Source organism: Zalophus californianus, chromosome X (assembly GCF_009762305.2).
Source record: "Zalophus californianus isolate mZalCal1 chromosome X, mZalCal1.pri.v2, whole genome shotgun sequence".
Lineage (NCBI taxonomy): Eukaryota > Metazoa > Chordata > Mammalia > Carnivora > Otariidae > Zalophus > Zalophus californianus.
This window is the reverse complement of record NC_045612.1, coordinates 72,116,438-72,137,954: the sequence shown is the minus strand read 5'-3', so window position 1 is coordinate 72,137,954 and position 21,517 is coordinate 72,116,438. Positions and strand designations below refer to the sequence as shown.

At 40.3% G+C, this 21,517-nt stretch overlaps 1 protein-coding gene and 1 pseudogene across 2 annotated transcripts in view; both read left to right on the top strand.

The window, feature by feature from the left end:
• The window catches only part of KIF4A (kinesin family member 4A), a 112,977-nt gene that overhangs the window by 24,569 nt on the left and 66,891 nt on the right, over positions 1-21,517 (top strand). For both annotated transcript variants that reach the window (XM_027608432.1, XM_027608431.1), the window contains exons 8-9: positions 18,250-18,366; positions 18,990-19,165. In XM_027608432.1, coding sequence (XP_027464233.1) covers positions 18,250-18,366; positions 18,990-19,165 — 293 coding nt within the window. The remainder of the gene's footprint in view (positions 1-18,249; positions 18,367-18,989; positions 19,166-21,517) is intronic.
• Positions 8,539-8,849, top strand: LOC113930861 (annotated as a pseudogene).

Below are 21,517 nucleotides of genomic sequence, written 5' to 3'. Positions count from 1 at the left end.
AAAATATAAGATGGCCAGTTAAATTTGAATTTCAGATAAACGATGAATCATTTTTAATATAAGTATGTTCCATGCAAAATGATTCATCATTTATCTAAAATTCAAATTTAACTGGATGTCCTGTATTTTTTTTCTTTTTGCTAAATCTGGTAACCCTGACTCAACATTATGCTTCTGAGATTAATCCATATTATTGCATGTAGTTGTAGTTCATTCATTTTCATCACCATGCATATTCTGTTGGTGACTATACCACAGTTTATTTATCCTTCCTACTGTTGGATGAGCATTTGGGTATTTTCCAGTTTGGGGCTGTTATGAATAGTGCTGCTATGAATATTCTTGTATATGTATTTTGGTGAACATATGCACCCAAATTCCTTCATTCCTGAATCCTCCTGTAACTGCTACCCTATCTCCTTCCCTTTAGACCCAAGCTCCTCAGAAAAGTTAACACTGCTTAGCAACACGTGTGATTCACTCTTAGTTACATTTTTTGGTGAGGTACAGGATATGTACAGAAAATTGCATAGATCATGTATATAGTTTAATAAATAATGATAAAGTGCACAGTCATGTAAGTACCACGGAGGTTGAAAAACAAAAGATTTCCAGCACCTGTGTATACCCCTGTCGGGTCATGACCTCCTCCCTTCCCTCTAGAGGTAACCACTCCTAACTTTTGTGATGGGAATTCCCTTGCTTTCCTTGATGGTAGTGCCACCTTTGTATAAATATCTAAGTAGCATAGTTTTGTTCTATTTTTAAACTTTATATAAATGGAATCATGCTGTATGTAATCATCTGTGTCTTACATCTTCCGTTCAATGTTGTGTGTGAGAGATTCATCTATGTTGCATATAGCTGTGATTCCTGTATTTCCAGTTCAGTATAGTATTCCATTATATGACTATACCACTATTTATTCTTTCTACTGTTGATGGAGAGTTCATTTGTTTCCAGTTTTGGGGTATTATTAACAACACCCTTATGAACATTCTTGTTTATATACGTTGATGCATATGTGTAAGAATTTTCTGGGGTAAGAAACAAACTGATGAACATAGGGGAAGGGAAGGAAAAATAAAGTAAGATAGAAACAGAGAAGGAGGGGTACCTGGGTGGCTCAGTCAGTTAAGCATCTGACTTCGGCTCAGGTCATGATCCCAGGGTCCTGTGATCGAGTCCCGTGTCGGGCTCCCTGCTCAGTGGGGAGCCTGCTTCTCCCTCTGCCTGCCGCTCCCCCTGCTTGTGCTCTCTCTCTCTCTCTGTCAAGTAAATAATCAAAATATTTTAAAATAAAGTATACAAAGAGGGAGGCAAACCATGAGAGACTCTTAACGATAGGGAATAGACTGAGAGCTGCTGGAGGGAAGATGGGTCGGGGGACGGGGTAACTGGGTGATGGGCATTAAGGAGGGCACTGGGTGTTATATGCCACTGATGAATCACTAAATTCTCCCACTGAAACTAATAATACACTATATGTTAACTAACTTGAATTTAAGTAAAATATTTTTAAAAAGGATTTTCTGGGGTAAATACTGAGAAATAAAACTACTGGGTCATAGGGTACATACCCAACCGTCTTACAAAGTGTTCCAAGGTATGAAAGTCCTTGTAGCTCCACATTCCCCAACACTGGTCAGAATTTAAAATTTTTGCCAGTCTAGTGAGTGTGGAGTGATAAACCTCATAGTGGTTTTCATTTTCATTACTTCAATGACTAAAAGGGTTGATCACCTTTTTCTGTGTTTTTTGGCCACATACATTTTCTTTCTTTCTTTTTAGAGATTTTTTTTGAGAGAGAGTGTGTGTGTGCATGAGTGGGGGAGGAGCAGAGGGCGATGGAGAAGCAGACTCCCCAAAGAGCAGGGAGCCCGATGCCGGGCTCAATCCCAAGACCCTGGGATCATGACCCGAGCTGAAGGCAGATGCTTACCCTACTGAGCCACCCAGGCATCCCGGCCACATACATTTTCTTTGCTATAAAATACCTGGCCTAGTTTTGCCCATTTTTCTGTTGTGTCCTTTTGTTACTGATTTTAAAAAGTAGTTTTTTATATACTATAGATTCTAGTCACTGTTCAGTTATATGTATTGCAAACTTCCCCACTCTCACATGTTTTGCAAATATCTTCTCCCTCATCTCTGGTTTATCTTTTCACTCCTCTTTCATTGATGATTCCTTGATTTTGTGTCCTGTTTAAGAAATACTTCAGTACTGCAAGGTCTTGGAGATATTCTTCTAGATAATCTATAGAAGCTTCACAGTTTTGCCTTTCACATTTAACTCTTTAATTCACCTAGAACTGTTTTCTGTACATGGTATGATGTGGGGGTCCAATTTCACTTTTCCACATAAATACCCATTTGTCCTAGCACTATTTAATAAAAAGTCTACCCTTTCCCCACTGCTGAGCGGTGCCACTTCTGTCATATATTAAGGCCCAAATATGCTTTGGTCTGTTTCTGGGCACTATTTCATTAAGTCAAATTAAGTCTTCCAAATCTATGTCCATAATATATCTCCCCATTTATTTAGGACTTCTTTAATATTTCTCAATAATTTTCCCTGTAGAAGTCTTATACATCTTTTGTTCTATTCAGAGGTAATTTGTATTTTGACAGTTTTTGGAAGTGATACATTTTATAATTTTTATTTTAATTCCAGTTAATGTACAGTGATATACTATTAGTTTCAGGTGTACAATATAGTGATTCAACAGTTCCATACCTCACCTGCTGCTTATCAAAACAAGTACACTCCTTAATCCCCATCACCTATTTAACCCATCTTCCCACCCACCCTCCTACCCCTGGTAACCATCAGTGTGTTCTCTATAATTAAGAGTGTGTTTCTTGGTTTCTCTCTCTCTTTCTCTTTTTTTCCCTTTGGCTCACTCATTTTGTTTCTTAAATTCCTCGTATGAGTGAAATCATATGGTATTTGTCTTTCTCTGACTGACTTATTTTGCTTAGCATTATACTCTGTAGCTCCATCCACCTCCTTGCAAATGGCAAGATTTCATTCTTTTTTATGGCTGAATAAAAATTCCATTGTGTGTGTGTGTGTGTGTGTGTGTGTGTGTGTGTATACCACTTCTTCTTTATCCATTCATCAACTGATGGACACTTGGGCTGCTTCCATATAGTAGGTAATGCTGCTATAAACATAAGGGTGCATGTATCCTTTTGAATTAGTGTTTTTGTATTCTTTGGGTAAATACCCAGTAGTATAACTGCTGGATCATAGGGTCGTTCTATTTTTAACTTTTTGAGGAACCTCCATAGTATTTTCCAGAGTGGCTGTACCAGTTTGCATTCCCACCAATAGTGCAGGAGGGTTCCCCTTTCTCCACATCCTTACCAACATCTGTCCTTTCCTGACTTGTTAATTTCAGCCATTCTGACTGGTGTGAGGTGGTATCTCATTATGGTTTTGATTTGCATTTCCGTGGTGATGAGTGATGTTGAACATCTTTTCACGTGTCTGTTAGCCATCTGTATCTCCTCTTTGGAGAAATGTCTATTCATGTCTTCTGCCCATTTTTTAATTGGGTTATTTGTTTTGGGGGTATTGAGTTTTATAAATTCTTTTTATATTTTGGATACTAACTTTATTGGATATGTCATTTGCAAATATCTTCTCCCATTCCATAGGTTGCCTTTTAGTTTTGTTCATTGTTTCTTTGGCTGTGCAGAAGCTTTTTATTTTGATGAAGTCCCAATAGTTTATTTTTGCTTTTGTTTCCCTTGCCTCTGGAGACATATCTAGAAAGAAGTTGCTGTGGCCAATGTCAAAGAGATTCCTGCCTGTGTTCTCCTCTAGGATTTTGATGGTTTCAGGTCTCACATTTAGGTCTTTAATCCACTTTGAATTTATTTTTGAGTATGGTGTAAGAAAGTGGTCCAGTTTCATTCTCTGCATGTTGCTGACCAGTTATCCCAGCACCATTTGTTGAAGAGACTGTCCTTTTCCCATTGGATATTCTTTCCTGCTTCTTGAAGATTAATTGACCATATAGTTATGGGCTTAGAAGTGATATTTCAAAAACTTTTTTATTGAAGTGTAATATAAAACCAGAAAATTGGGGCACCTGGGTGGCTCAGTCGGTTAAGTGTCCAACTCTTGATTTCAACTCAGGTCATGATCTCAAGGTCGTGAGACTGGGGCCCACATTGGGCTCCACGCTCAGCACGAAGTCTGCTTGTCCCTCTTCCTCTGCTCCTCCCACCACTTGCCCTCTCTCTCTCAAATAAATAAATAAAATCTTTAAAACTAGGAAATTACATATAAGCAAACAGCTTGCTGAATTTTCACAAATTGAACAAACCCATGTAACTAGCCTAAGTAGAATAGTTAAAAATTTTATATTCTGACTTTGTTTTTGGCATATGGAAATAAAATTTATTTTTTAATATTAATTTTGTCTGTCTAGGAACCTGATTCACTCTCCTGATAGTCTGTATTTATCCACCTTACTAAAACCACTATGTAAAAGATTATCAGTGATATCTTAATTACCAAAATGAATTGGTTCTTTCCAGTGCCCATCTTACCTGACCTCTTAGTGGCATTGACATTTGAACATACCCTTCTTGGAACTTCTGTTTTGGAAATCCTCATTCTCTGAGTTCTTTCTCTAACTCAAACTATTCCTTTTCCTTCTCTTTTGCTTTTTCTTCCTATTCCCTTATGCCGATTTTTGCACCCAGCATGATCTCCTCGATTAGAAATGAGTCCTCACTACCTGCTGTTAGTTCTTCCTTAGCAATATTGTAGAGATGCGCCCACTTCCAGTCTGTTCCTGTTGCCTCTACAAAGTCCGTGCCTTCACCCTACATACCTGGTGAAGAGCCTCCTCATACTTTGGCTCCTAGGAGGCATTCCGTTCTAAAATACCATACTTACATTAGCCTCCTTAAAGTACCACTCTGTACATGGTACTTTCCCTGATTAGAAACGATGTGGCACATCACTGCTTACAGGATGAAGTCTAAAATCCATAGCCAGGCCTTCCAGACCCTTTGTACCCTGGTCCCAGCCTACCTCCTCAGCTGTCTTTCACAGCTTCCTCTGCCCACACTCCACCCCAGCTACACAGCCTTCACAACATGCCCTGCTAATTCTGGCTTCTGTGCACTTTCAGCACAGCCATCTCTTCTCTCCCAGAATGCAGTCGTCCTCTCCTCCCCCATCTAACTATCTACAATAGAGCCATCTTTCCAGATCCAACCAGAAGTCTTAGATTTTCAATGTGGCCCTTGTAACCATTTCATCTTCTAATGTATTTTTTTTCTCCTTGAGATTGTATAGTACCAGGGGACTACATTGGCAATTTCTGGCCCCTCTAGATTTCCAGGCTTACCTCCCACACTTGCCTACGGACTACAAGGTTCCAACCACAGCAGTCTACTCATCGTTTCCAAATAGCACTCTTACTGCAGATCTCAGTACCATTGTACTTGTATGATGTTCTCTGCTGGGTTTTTTCCCTCCCCACTGCCTTGCAAATCTGGTTCCATCAAGTGCCCCATTCTTCCTGTGCTTTTTAACCTCTCCCTGTCTACTGGCCTTCCCTCACCCCTGCCCCCCAGCATAGAAGTGTTCTAATGTATTTTTCCCATTTTAAAACAAAACAAAATCCTTCATCCTCCTCGTACTACTGTTCTCCTTTTACTTTTCACCTTGCCTTTTTGCCAGCCCTCCATCCTCATCTCATTGCAACTGTCCCTCCTGAGGTCACCCAGTGACCTGAAAAACTGGATCCATTAGGCTCTTTTTAGTCATTCTCTTATGTGGTGACTCCACAGTGTCTGGCACCCTGCCCCTTCATCTGGACAGTCTCCTTCCTCCCTCAGATCTGTGACACTGCCGTCTCCTGGATGTCCTCTTTTCTGAGGACTCACTCAGGCTCCTCTTCTTCCATCTACCCATACCTGCAACAGCCCATGTTCTGTCCTGCAATTTTTTTCTTTCTCTTCCCACTGTTCAGGCCCATCATCGTGCCACCTCTGCACCACCCTGGGTGGTCTCACCCACTTAGATGCTTATAACTCCTGCCTATATGCTGCCCCTCCCAAACCTCTTATCTCCAGCCCAAATCTCACATCTACATTTCAGCCTATAAATGTAGTTGCCTGTGGGGGCATCTCATGGATGTCCCATAGACAGCTCCCATTCCACTTACCTAAAACTGAACTCCTCATTTCTCCCTGCCTCTGTTAAACCTGCCCTTTCATCACCTTCAGTATAGAACACCAACATCCCCTCAGTCACTCATGCCTGAAACCGGGGGGCATCAAGCCATGCTCTTCCTGCACTCTGGCTCCTCCTCCCAATCCCATCAGTCGCCAATCTCTTTCAGTCTTACTTTCTCATCTTTCAAATCACTTTCTTTTCTCTGACCCTACTACCACTACCTTAGTTCAGGCTTTCAGCATTTCTTAGCTTAGAGCAAGCTTTCCAACTGGTTTCCCTATCTTTTTCAGCCAGGCACCCTTCCAAGCCATCTACCAATCAGCAGCCAACATGTTTTCCCAAACAGGATATCCCTGCTTAAAGCTCTTCTCATAGCTCCTCATTTTGTATTACACTGCTTGGCATGACCCTTGTGCTCTAGCCCTGCCTACCTGGCTAGCTTCCCCTCTCCCCATCCCTTCCTTGCAATCTGCTTAGCCATTCGAAGTGTGCCAAGTTCTCTCTTCTCTATGCTTCTTTGTACATCCTGTTCCCTCTGCTGGAAATGCCTTCCTTCTGTCTTCACATGGCTAATTTTGTTTTGCCCTTCAATACTCAGCTCCGATTTCATCCCCTTGAAGAAACTCTTTGACCACCTTCAATCCCCCACCCCCATCCCGTGCTTACCTCTTTGCTGCACTAACACTAACCCAACTCTGTAATACTGTCATCTCCTAAAATGGCTGACTTGACAGCAAGCCAGGCAAAGGTGTTTTATTCATCTTTGAATCCTTAGGGCCCAGCATAGTGCCTGACTCATAGCTCGTCCTGATTGAATGCCTGAGTTCTTCCTCCCTTTTGGTCTGACAATTCTTACTAATATTTCGATTCACAATTCAGATGTCACCCACGTATGAAACCTCTAATATGGGTCAGTCCATCAGCTGGTGTTCCATAGTGTTTTTTCCTAACATTTTATTATGAAATTTTTCAAAGATACAGCAAAGTATAAAAGATTGTACAGGAACAGCCCTATACCTAGCATCTGGATTCCACCATTAGCATTTTACTATATTTACTTTATTACATATCTATACTCATTAAGCCATATTCTTTTTTAAATGCATTTTAAAGTAAATTGCACACATTAGTACACTTCCTCCTAAATACTCAAGTTTACATGTTATTAACTAGGGTTTAATATTTGTTTATATTTTTTAATGTAGAATTTATAATGAAAAGCACAAATTTTAAGTGTATGTTAGCTGGGTTTTGACAAAGGCATTTACCTAAAAGCCTATAACCTAAAACCTTATCATGATATAGGTTACTTCCCTTCCTAGTCAGTTGCCACCCTGCCAAGTCTCACTGCATCCTCCCTTTTCTTCGATGTAATTACTTGTTTGTTTTTCCCATTAGACTTTGAGTTCCTTGAACGCAAAGACTGGTTCTTATTTTCCTGCCACCTGTGCCAAGCACTGTGCCTGGTACACAGTTGGTGCTCAGTAAGTGTTGCCTGGCCAGATGAATGTGTATCTGCCTTATTCCCGGAATATGAGCACATGTTGTATTCTTTCTCTCTCTTTCTCATCTCCCACATTGGAAAGGTTGCTTGGTCATGTCATTTTTATGTCTTAAATACCTTTGACTTCTTTCTCCTTCATTCCTTTTCCATCGTTCCAGTCCTTAGAGATCTCTCACTTGAACTATTAAAATAACCTGCTAAATGGTTTCTTAAACACCAGTTTCTGACTCCCAAATCTACCTTCCAACTGATGACCAAAGTCATATTTATAAAATCCAAATTCAATCCTGTATACCCCCTCTTTAAAACCTTTCAATTGTGGGGCACCTGGGTGACTCAGTCGGTTAAACTTCCAGCTCTTGATTTCGGCTCAGGCCATGATCTTGGGGTTATGAGATGGAGCCCTAGGTTGGGCTCCACCCTGGACGTGGAGCCTGCTTAACATTTTCTCTCTCCCTCTGCCCCTCCCCCCAAAAACACTTTCATTTGTTTCCATCATCTACAGCAGATTTTTTTTTTAATCTGCCTTCCCTTTAAAGCAGAAGAACTCTTTTTTTAAATGAAATCTTACAACAAATTCTAACAGTTGAAATAAATCAAAGAACGGGTTTTATATTCACATAAATTTATAAGTTCAGGTTTATAACATTGTATAAGTCAGTCTTCAAACAATAAGAATATTATAACTAGTTTATAATCACAATTTATTTCTTTATAGTAACTGGTATATCATAAAATTTTCCATGATAAAAAATGCAGTACAACAAAGGACTTGTATCTAGAATATATGAAGGCTCTTTCTTTCCGTGCTGATAGCGCTCTCGCAAACATGGTGAACATTCCTAAAACCCACTGGACTTTCTGCAAGAAGTGTGGCAAGCACCAGCCCCACAAAGTGACACAGTACAAGAAGGGCAAAGATTCTCTTTATGCCCAGGGAAAGCGGCGTTAATGACAGGAAGCAGAGTGGCTATGGTGGGCAGACTAAGCCGATTTTCCGGAAAAAGGCTAAAACGACAACGAAGATTGGGCTGAGGCTTGAATGTGATGAGCAGATCTAAGAGAATGCTGGCTATTAAGAGATGCAAGCATTTTGAACTGGGAGGAGATAAGAGAAAGGGCCAAGTGATCCAGTTCTAAGCTTCATATTTTGTTAATATTATGAAGACAATAAAATCTTGAGGTTATGTTCACTTCAAAAAAAAAATAGAATATATGAAGAACTCTGAAATCTGAATAGTAAAAAAACGATCCAACTACAAAGTAGGCAAAAAACACAAACAGATATTTCACCAAAGAGGACATACAGGTGGCAAATAACCACATGAAAAGATGTTCAGTATCCTTAGTCATTAAGGAAATACAAATGAAAACAGCAATGAGATATCACTGCACACCTCTCATAATAGCTAAAAGAAAAAATAGTGACAGTACCAAATGCTGGCAAGAATGTAGAGAAATTAGATCTCTCATACATTGCTGGTGGGAATGTAGAGAGGTACAGTTACTCTGGAAAACAGTTTCTTCTATAACTAAATATGTTCTTATCAAACAATACAGCAATTGCACTATTGGACATTTATCCCAGAGAAAGTATATGTTCACACAAAAATCTGTACATGAATGTTCATAGCTGCTGTATTTGTAATGACCAAAAATGAAATGATTGAAATGTCCATTAGTAGGCAAATGGTTAAACAAAATATGGTACATCCGTGCCATGTAATACTCCTCAGCAGTAAAAAGGAATGACTCTTGATACAGACAACAACTTAGATGGATTATTGTTATGTTGAGTTGGAAAAAAAAAAGGGGGGGACCAGTCTCAAAAGGTTACATATTGTATGATGCCATTTAAACATTCTTGAAATAGAGGTGCGTGGGTGGCTCAGTTGGTTAAGCGTCTGCCTTTGGCTCAGGTCATGATCTCAGGGTCCTGGGATGGAGCCCCACATCGGGCTCCCTGCTCAGTGGAGAGCCTGCTTCTCCCTCTCCCTCTGCCGCTCCCCCCACTCAAGCTCTCTCTCTCCCTGTGTCTCTCCCCCTCGTGCGCTCTCGCTCTCTCTCTCTCTCTCTCTCGCTTGCTCTTGCTCTATCTCAGATAGAATCTTTAAAAAAAAAAGAAACATTCATGAAATAGCCAAATTATGGGGGAGAACAGATTAATGGTCGATAGGGGTTGGGCACTGGGGGGTAAAAGAGTAGGTATGCCTATAAAGGGTAGCACAGGAGAGCCGTGTGGTAATAGGACTGTTCTGTATCTTGATTTTGGAGATGGTTACATGAAGTTAATACATGTGATAAAATGGCACAGAACCACACACACACACGAGTACCTGTAAAAACTGCTGAAATCTGAATAAGCTCAGGATTGTGCCAATGTTCACTTTCCAGCGTTACCTATATATAGCTATGCGATACGTTACCATTGGAGAGGCTGGGTGAATGGAGCACAAGACCTTCCTATACATTTCTTTGCAACTTCCTGTGAATCTGAATAATTATTTTGAAATAAAAGCTTTTTTTAAATGTAGTATAATGAAAAGTAATTTTTTCTCTTTTCCCAAATCTCTAATCCACATTTCTAGATATTTTCTCTTTCTATACAAATGGGAGCATACAAGGGAGTCTACTCTAGTCTACCCTTTATTTTTTTCACTGAATGATATATGTTGGAGTTTGTTCCATGTTAACTTACACATCTCTACCATGTTCTTTTTCATGTCTATATATTGTATAGATAGACCATCATATTTATTATACCGTTCCCCTACTGATGAACATTTAGGTTGGTTCCAGACTTTTGCTATTACAAATTAAGCTCTAGTGAACATTCTTAATTCTTAGTATATGACATTGATGGGGATTCTGGATGACAGAATCTTAATTAAGTTTTCGCTCTAATTTTTCCTATAATTTGTTCTGGTGACACATTATCAAGAAAATCCTGATTCATACTGATACGTGGCTGTGAATTATAAACACTTTTTAACAGCCCACTTTACAACCTCAGGATTCTCTTCAATTATTAAACTGATCCGGGAGTTTCAAATGATAGGACATTTAAATCCAGAGTTGTATCACTAGCAATATCTTCCCTAGTTTATGTGATGTAACAACTATAAATGCCTAACAGGATACTTGCAAAGTTTACAAGAAGCACTGAAACTTTTTTTTTTTTGAGTGCCATTGGCTAAGTTCTTCATATGCACGATCTCATTTAATTTTTTTCCAGCTTTAGTGAGATATTATTGACATATAACATATGTAAGTTTAAGGTATACAGTGTGATGATTTGATACGCATATATATTGTGAAATGATTACCACAATAAGGTTAGTTAACACACTCCTTCACATAATTACCATTTGTGTGTGTGTGTGTATGTGTGTGCTGATAACATTTAAGATTTACTCTCTTAACAACTATCAAGTATAGAATACAGTACTCCTAATTTTAGTCACCATGCTTTACATGAGATCCCCAGAACTTATTTATCTGATAGCTGGAAGTTTATATTCTCTGACCAACATCTCCCCATTTCTCCCACCCCTCAGCCTCTGGCAGCCACCATTCTACTCTTTTTCTATGTGTTCAGCTTTTTTAGATTCTATTTATAAGTGAGAACCTACAGTATTTGTCTTTCTCCATCTGACTTATTTCACTTAGCATAGTGTTCTCAAGGTTCATCCATGTTGCAAAAGGCAGAATTTCCTTCTTTTTTGTGGCTCAGTAATATCCCATTGTATGTATATATGCGTGTGTGTGCTCACACGGAATTCTGTGTATTCATTCATTCCTTGGGTGGACATGTAGATTGCGAACATCCATTTGGTACCATGCAACTGACCATGATGCAGTGAAGAGTGCGTGAATTGAGGAACTGCCTCTGTCTGGTGTTTCAGTACAAACTCGTGTATAGTGGTATGATAACTTGCACAATTTTCCATGCGTGAGCATGTGACCAGGAAAGAGTCTATGCAAAGCCATAACCTGAAAATCCACATTTGCAGAAAAGTCAAACATATGCACAAATGTTAGAGGTACTTTCAAGGACTGCAGGAAACTTAACTAACCTCACCACACAAGATGTGTTGGTAGACTCCAGTATGTTGAGATTTGAAATATAGCACATTGGAGTGAGCTGTTTAAAGGCAGTTTTTAAAATAGTTAAAATATTTGTAAATAGTGGTAATGGTTACGCAACAGTGTGAATGTACTTAATGCCACCAAACTGCATGTGCACTTAAAAATGGCTAAAATGGTAACTTTTAGATTATGCATATTTTACCACAATAAAAAAAGCTTAAAAACCAAAACGCAAATTACAGTTGCAGACGCTCTGAAGCATCTCTGCCATTCCCTGCAGTATCCCTAAGGTTCTGAGGAACACTGTTTGAAAACCACTGACCTACGGGATAAATACACACACACCTGAGACTGACATATCTGTCATGCACTTATGATCTCTCCCTAGCTGTCCTCTGACCTCCTTATTTGTCACTCTCCTTCTCCTACCTTGGCACATTGTATTGATATTGAACTACCCATAGTTCCTCACAAATAAGTGCCTTGACATGTGCTACTTCCTCTGTCTGGAATGCCCTCACATTCTTCTTTCCTACCCTTTTCTCCTCCATTGGCACTGTTCTAATCATCCTTCGCATTTCAGCTCAAATTTTTAATTCTTTGCTAAAGCCTTCCTTTACCTTCCCAGGTAACATTTACCACTCCCTCTTACGAGAACCCATTTTTACTATACATATCTCTTCCTTTAATGTTATCTATTTGCAAATTTTTGTTTGTGTCCCTCTCTCCCTTTAATTTATGAACTCCTTGAGAGTGGGGATTGTGACTTAGTCATCTTTGTATCTCTAATAACTAGCACAGTGCCTAGAACATTGTACCTACTCACTAAGTATTTGATGAAAAGGACTCAGATGTGTGGGGTGAGAAGAGCAAGAGTCCCAGGTTGGCTGTTTGTTGCATGACTTGTTAGACGGCAAGAAAATGAAAAAGGACAGTGCTGGAAGTGACATGGATTGGCACTGAAAGATGAATTCTGTTTTGTTTTGGTATTTTCATGCAATGCCTTGTGGGCACAGCCCACTGGAGGTTATTCGGTAGGCAGCCAACATACAGCTTTGGGCAACAGGAAAGAGGTCTTGTTTGGAGATGCGGATGAGTGACTCATTCATTAGAGTTTTTATTGGAACTCTAGGCTGTATAAAATAACCTAGGGAGAGTATATATAGGGAGAAAAGAGCTCAAGACAGTTTCAAGAGAATATCAACATTTAACGGGTGGGTGTTAGAAAAACAATCCCATTAAGGAGACTGGGAATGATTTCCAATGTACCTGGTGCTGCCGCTATGTGACCCAATCAGCTCATTTCCATAGAGCATAGAGATTAGGACCATGGACTTTGGAGCCAGACTGCCTATATTTGAATCCTGACTCGGCCACTTCTTAGTTGTGCAACCTTGGGCAACTTCCCTAACCTCTTTGTGCCTCAACCCTCCTATATGTCAATATAGCAATAATCATACTTTATAGCACTGTTGTGAGGATGAAATGAGTTACTATGTATAAAGTACCTAGAAAAGTGTCTGGCTTATGTAAACACTATGTAAACTTAGCTGTTATTATCACTATCACCATTATTGTCCCCCTGCAGGCTCTTTAGATTGAAGCTTCTTCTGTCTTGCTAAGTTAGTTATTGCTTCTCTACCTGTACTATGAAAATATGTTGAAACCTCCTGTCTACTGATATTTCTCTCCTATGTTCTGTGATCTGGTGGGTAAAGTACTTTTAAAATTCCGTTTAGTGGTGTTTTTAGGCGGGAGAGGAGAGAAATGCTGGTGGCCAATCTCCTGTGTTTGAACAGAACTTCCTATAATGCTCTGTGTTCTTTTTCTGTGTGAGTTTCTTTGCCACGTTGATTTCTAGGAAACTACGTCAGTTTTTGTTTTTGTTTTATTTGACATAGCGAGAGAGGGAACCCAAGCAGGGGGAGTGAGAGAGGGAGAAGCCGGCTTCCCGCCGAGCAGGGAGCCCGATGCAGGGCTCCATCCCAGGACCCTGGGATCACGACCTGAGCCGAAGGCAGATGCTTAACAACTGAGCCACCCACGCGCCCCGCTACGTTGATTTTTTTTTTTTATTGAAATAATTTGTGACTAGATAATTACAATTTTGTGTTTTGAAAGCCCTCTGTCCTTTTTTCCCCTTTAGATGTCCTGTTCCCAGAAAGTTAGCTGCCTTTTTCCCAAATTTTGGAGATCTCTTTTCTTAACAGTTAGCATACTGGTGTATAACCATGCCCCTTGGTCCCCAACAAACAGATGCCCATTATTTTATTTATATCATCAGTTCTTCTGTGTTTGTCAGCTTGAAGGCCAAAGTAGCCATTTCCTTATTCACTCATGGTATCTTTTGAGTGAAGAAACTGTCATCAGAGTAGATTAGGAATTTATCAGGTGCTCTACTTTCAGCCTTACATAGCTTAGTAGATACCCAAATTATCCAAGTTTGTCCACCCTATTAATAAAAACTTATGTGTAGGTAGCACTTTGTAGATCACATTTGATGAAAATGTGGTAAGGTATGTATCACACCTATTTTATGAATAAAGGAAAGTTTCAGTGGCTTGTCCAAGGTCACACATATCAGTAGGTGGCAGAGGCAGAGTTTGAACTAGGATTCTGTCTCCTAATCAAATTCCCTTTTACTCTATCCCTTCTCAGGATTTATTCCTGTGAGTTTTGTGAGCCATTGCAGTAACAGATCATTCCCTTTCTCTCTAACTAGGTGGGCCATATTGATACTATCATACTACTTCTGTTTTTCACCCTGTTTTACTCGGCTACCTGCCTTAGGCTCGCAGATATTTTCTTCACCTATAGAGCAGAGTTTCTCAGCTGTGGCAGTATTGACATTTTAGATCAAATAATTTGGGGGGCTGTCCAGTGCCTTGTAGGATGTTTAGTGGCATCCTTGTCCTCTACCCACTAGATGCCAGTAGCACTCACTGCCACCCACAAATTGTGACAACCAAAATGTCTCCAGATATTGCCAAATGTCCCTTCAAAAGCTAAATTATCCCCATTTGAGAGCTGCTGCATATGGAGCTACTTCATTTCTCTCCTACCTGGTTTTTCTCCCCTGTTACTTCTGTTCTAGTTCTGAAACCTGTTGCAACATGCCTCCATGATACAAGTTATATTTCCCTTTTAAGTTAAAATCTCTATTATTTATTTGTTGCCGTAGTAAATAAATACCCAAAAATGTCAAATAGTATTCTTGATCCTCTCCTTGTTTGATCTGTTCTCAGTCTTAAAGAGAATACCTTCTGATTTTATAATGTTATCTGGACATTTTTCTCCATTCCCGTCCTCGATCAGAAATGTAAATCTCTGCAAACATGTGCTGCCCAGTCTTTATGATGTGTACTCCATCCATGTCAAGAATTTGTCATTTTAAAATCTCTTAAGAGGAAATCAAATCCCATTTTGTGATGGTTTCTTTCTAGAGATTCATTTCCCTTGCTCCTTTCTATCCCAAAGCCCCGATTCTCATTTGAAGAAGAAAAAAAACAGCCTCTTATACCCAAGTGTATGATTCTTGCTTAGATCCTAGTTGCCATAGATTCTTCTCAGGGTTCACCTAGATTTTTTTTATTGTTGTTCTTGCATGAAACTATAGATGGAAGTTTTGCTCATCAGGTTTTTGTTTTATTTGACAGAGAGAGACATAAAAAACCTCCCCGTCTCTCCTTTACATCCCAGATGGGATATGAGCCAATAAGATGGCACAGTGTTCTGTGTGGCTCAAAGGGGAAAGAAAAGAAAGGAATGAACTAATACAAGAATTAGTACAGGTATTGGTGAGCAGCTTTGGTAAATCTCCACAGACTCTCCTTCACATCCTGGATAGGCTAAATGGCCCTGCAAATGGTATCCCTTTCAGTTAGCAATAAAGGGAAAAGAAAGGAATGGTTGCTTGAGGGGATTGTTTCTGTTTGAGTTTGGGGTGATTTGAGCATGTGTATAGACTGAAAAGAAGGAATTCGTGAAGGGAAAATAAGTTGAAGATCTAAGAGAGAGGGAGAAGATCCAAGGATCCAGGGTCCCAGAGAAAACGGAAGGAAGAGAAACAAACCAGCAGAGGCTGAAGGGGAAATAAATGTGGTTATTTACTCCTCTGAAACAAGGAGAGGGATGAAGGAATCACCACAAAGAAAAAGACTGTGAGGCGAGGAGAGGGAAAACCTTCCCTTGTGGATAACTTTGATCTCCACGGTGTATTTGTTGAAATCATCCACTAATAGAGTGAAAGGAGATTTACAGTCTTGAAAATGATGAATGTTTAGAATAGCTGCCGTGGTGAAGTAGGGGATGAGGAAGAAAAGATTTTCAATTGACGAAAGGGTCACCTAAAGTCAGATAGCAATGTTTTATAATGAATGGGTCTAGTCCATTTGGTTATGTGACTTTCTTCAGCATTGCAGCCTACAGAAACTTACACACACACACACACACACACTTGGTTTAACTTGTGACTGGGAGTTAACATGATAGGGAGGCAGAAGGTCACGGGTCTGGTGAGTGCTTGGGAAAGCCTAATTGAAATGATTGATCACAGGGTCCAGTTTAAGGCCCAGGAGAGAATGATCTACTGGGAGTATTAGAAAGTGGCAGGGTGGGGCGCTTGGGTGGCTCAGTCATTTAGCGTCTGCCTTTGGCTCAGGTCATGATCCCAGCGTCCTGGGATCGAGCCCCACATCGGGCTCCCTGCTCCGCGGGAAGCCTGCCTCTCCCTCTCCCACTCCCCCTGCTTGTGTTCCCTCTCTCGCTGTCTCTCTCTCCATCAAATAAATAAATAAAATCTTTAAGAAAAAGAAAAGAAAGTGGCAGGGTGCACCTGGGTGGCTCAGTCACTTAAACGTCTGCCTTTGGCTAGGTCATGATCCCGGGGTCCTGGGATCGAGTCCCACGTCAGGCTCCCTGCTCAGTGGGGAGTCTGTTTCTCCCTCTCCCTTTGCCCCTCCCCCCCAGCTTGTGCTCTCTTTCACGCACTCTCGCACACTCTCTCAGATAAATAAAATCTTTAAAAAAAGAAAAAGAAAGAAAGTGTCAGTAGAGGCGCCTGGGTGGCTAAGTCGGTTAAGTGCCTGACTCTATTGCGGCTCAAGTCATGATCTCAGGGTCGTGAGATCAAGCCCCGAGTTGGGCTCTGCACTCAGAGGGGAGTCTGCTTGAGATTTCTCTCCTTCTCCCTCTCCTTCTGCCCCTACCCCCACTGGCACTCGCTCTCTCTCTCTCAAATACATAAAGTAAATCTAAAAAAAGTGTCGGGTGCCTGGGTGGCTCAGTCGGTTGAGTGTCTGCCTTCAGCTCAGGTCATGATCCCAGGGTCCTGGGATCAAACCCTGCATCGGGCTTCCTGCTCAGCGGAGGGCATGCTTCTCCCTCTCCCCCTGCCTGCCTTTCCCCCAGCTTGTGCATGCTCGCTCTCTGTCAAATAAATAAAATCTTTAAAAGAGTGTCGGTAAATTGGTGGTCACAGTAAGGGTGAAGAACAGGATTCGTGAAAGAAATGAAAGGATTGTGGGATGCAGTCAGGAATTCTGGAGCTCAGGATCTTGTAGATATGATTGTTTCTGGTTATAGGGGAGTCCAAAGTATGGCCAAGTAAGTAAAAGGTTAACAAAAATGATCCCATTTCTTTAGCATTTAACTTTGTACGAGTATCTTATTTAATTCCCCACTACAACCCAATGAGGTAGGTATATTTGCCTCATTTTAGAGCGGAACTTTACCCAAATCAGGTAGTGAGTGGTAGAGCCAGGATTAGAACCTAGGTCTATCTGACACCAAAGCGCATGCACTTAACCACTATACTATATAGCCTTTACACAATAAATGTAATCATGGGGAAATCGGGGGCTTTAGAAGGACCTCAGAGATTATTACAGGATTTAAAAAGCAAACCTTGCAATTAAAGAAGTGGAAAAGAATCTTCACCCTTTCTAAAGCAGCAAGAGAAAATGTATTCCTGTGTGGTGTCATAGAAAGAGCATAGGACTTAACTGAAATCCTGAAATGGAATGTCAGGCCTACCACTCACCAGCTGTTTGACCTTAGACAAGTCAGTGAACCTCTGTGCTGGTTTCCTTATCTGTAAGATGAGAATGATAATAAAAATAATTTAGCAAGATGACAATAAAAAAACAGCTATTCATCTAATTACTCAGCGTTAATTTAAGAATTAGATATGATAATGGATATAAAAAGTAAATATATAAATGTTGTCATGGTGATAGTTATCTGTGTGTATACTTTGTTTCCATGGGAAAGGGCAAGAAGTGCCAGCAAATTCCGTGTGCCTATCCAACATTTAGACTTTTGTCCTCAGAAAAGTGAACAGGATCAAGAAGTTTCCTTGATTGACGATTTAATATTCTGCAGGGTTTTTATTTTATGCAGGTATGTGTTCGATGCTTTACCAAGCAGTGTAAATTTTGTTTCCTGCTATTAGGTATTAATATTAACCGAGGCCTCCTGTGCTTGGGAAATGTAATCAGTGCTCTTGGAGATGACAAAAAGGGTGGCTTTGTGCCCTACAGAGATTCCAAGTTGACTCGACTGCTTCAAGGTAAGCCCAAAGTGTTTCTAAAAATAAGAGAGTAACTCAGAATAATGGTGCTGAGAAGGTGAAGATGGGACAGGCAAACAGATTTTTGGACTATCACAGACAGAGCTGTCTAATTGATAAAGAGCTTTGAAAGAGACCTGTTGGCAAGCAGGCCTCTATGATACTGGAAAGATGTCTTCATATATGGCTTTGAGAGCCAAGCAATCTATAGAATGACAGCTGTGCTTAGTCCTCTGTCCCTGAAAATGAACTTGATTACTGTTTATTAGTGCCTGTTAAGCAGAATTCCCTGAAGAATTAAAACCTACCTAGAGGGGGCATCCTAAGAATGTTTAATTCCAAGAGTGGCTGCTAACTTACTTGGGTCAGGCCCCAGTTATTTTAAAATTGATTAAGTGCTGAAATCACAGTCTTAACAATGGGGACACATGGAATAGGATTCTAAACTATATCATTTACACATCAAAAATCTTAGTGTTTCTCTGTCAACACAAATAGGAAATTTGCAGATTCTTAAGAATTTTTTTCTTAGAGCTCTGAGTTTGAAGCCACCAACCCAAATGGACAGCTTTGCTTACATCCTACTTGTTTGCTTTTTATTTCCTCCCGTTATTCTTTTTCAGATTCTCTAGGAGGTAATAGCCATACTCTTATGATAGCCTGTGTGAGTCCTGCTGACTCCAATCTAGAAGAAACATTAAATACCCTTCGCTATGCTGACAGAGCAAGAAAAATCAAGAACAAACCTGTTGTTAATATTGATCCCCAGACAGCCGAACTTAATCATCTGAAGCAACAGGTACAGGGCCTTAAAATTTGTTGGGAAAAATTGTAAGTATGTGAGTGGAATGATGGATCTTCTGTTTCTCAGCTTCTCCTCTGCCAGAGGTTTAGAGATGATAGCCAAGCATCCTTTAGTTTGGGAAAATCTTAAAGTAATTCCTATTGACATGTTTATCATCATATGTAAGGTTTGAAGGTGGCACTGTAGATTTTGCTGATAGAAAAGTGAGCAGTGAGAGGTGAGGCAAGAGAGGTGGGCAAGAATCAGATCCTTAAAGTCCTTATATGACCTACTAGAGGATTTGGAATTCAGCCTGAAAGCTGTGGGGAGCCACTGAAAGATTTTAAGTAAGTGGGTGACATGGTGAAATGTGTGTTTTAGGAAGATCACTCTAGCAAGTGTAGAGAAAGCAGATTAGAAGTGGTTGTGACTAGAAGTAAGAAAATAAATTACACTAGTACCCTCCCCCCTTATCCACGATTTCACTTTCCACAGTTCCAGTTACCCATGGTCAACCATGGTCTGGATGCAGATAATTCTCCTTCTCACGGATTGTCAGAAAGTTAATAGTAGCCTAACACTACATCACAATGCCTATGTCATTCACCTCACTTAGATACTCATCACATAGATATTTTTATCATCTCATATCATCACAAGAAAAAGGCTAAGGACAGTATCTCAATAAGATATTTTGAGAGAGGGGGAACCACAGTCACAGTATATTATTATAATTGGTCTATTTTATTATTAGTTATTATTTTCAATCTCTTACTTGCCTAATTTCTAAATTAAACTTTATCATAGGTATGTATGTATAGGAAAAAGCATAGTATATATAGAGTTTGGTACTAGCCACTGTTTCAGGTACTAGGGGGGTCTTGGAACATATCCCCCACAGATCTACTATGATAATAACCCAGGTGAGAACTATGGCCTGAACTAAAGACAGTAGCCATAGAAATAAAGAGAAGGATGCAAATTAGAAAGAAAAAAAAAAAAAAACCAAGAAAGTAGAATGTATAGAGCTTGCTTGGTAACATATTTGAGGGAGAATCAAGGCTGTTCTTGGGTTTCTTGCTTGGACAACTGATTAAATGGTAGTACCAATCATGAGTCAGGGAATAGAGGAGGAAAAACAAGGTCAGATGGGAAAATTGAAACAGTGAGATTCAGTTTGGGGCATTTTGAATTTGAAGAGATTGGGGGACATCTAAGTACAGTTGTTCAAACATAGCTGGCCATTTGGGTTTAACGTAGAGAGGTCTGAACAGATTTGAGAGTTATTAGCATTTAGATGGAATCTGAAATTATAGAGTGGACGACATCAAAGAGTGCATGGCACATTCAGGGTACTCACTAAATATTTGCTGAATGAGTGAATGGCCAAGAAGAGAAGAGGGCCAAAGACAGAACTCTAGGGGAACAGCAGTATTTAAGGAATGAGGAAAAGAGGAAGACAAAAAGAGAGACTAAGAAGGAGCCAACAGGTAGGAAGAAAAGCAATGATATCATGGGAGACAAGGGAAGAAAGTTTTGAGGACCATCAAAAGTACAAATTTATAAAGTGTAAAGTAAGATAAGGACTGAAAAGTGTCCGTTGGTTTGTTTGTTTGTTTTTAAGATTTTATTTATTTGACAGAGAGAGACAGCGAGAGAGGGAACACAAGCAGGGGGAATGGGAGAGGGAGAAGCAGGCTTTCCGTGGAGCAGGGAGCCTGATGTGGGGCTCGATCCCAGGACCCTGGGATCATGACCTGAGCCGAAGGCAGACGCTTAACGACCGAGCCACCCAGGCGCCCCAGGTTTTGTTTTGTTTTGTTTTTGCTTTTTTTTTTATCAACAAGGTGACCTCGGTGAGAAGAGGGTCAGGGGAATGACAGGAGCAGATTGTTGTGTGCTGGTCAGTGAATGCTAGATAGGGAAGTGAAGGAAGCTGGTAGGCTCTTTTTTCGAGAAGGCAAGATGAAAGAAGGCAAAAGCTATAGGTAGTCAAGGGCCAAAGGATATAGGTCTGTTTGTTTTTAAAAAATATGGAAGAGACTTGAACAAGTGAAAGAACCAGTTGGGAGAGACTGAAACTGAGAATAGGGACTAGTTGCTAAGGGACCATCTCTAAGTAGTTGAGATCCTGAGCACAAATAAAGAGGGATTGGCTTTAGACAGTCGAGGGGAGACCTGTCCCCAAGACTCGAAGAAAAGAGGTCAGGATAGGAACACTACAGTGATAATAATTTAGAGGGAGAAGAAGGGAAATTGAGGGATTTTCAGCCTGACAACTTTTACCTTCTCAGTGTAGTAGGAGGCAAAGTCATCTTCTACGAGCAAGCAACCAGATAATAGGGTAGAGGGATTGAAGAGAGCACA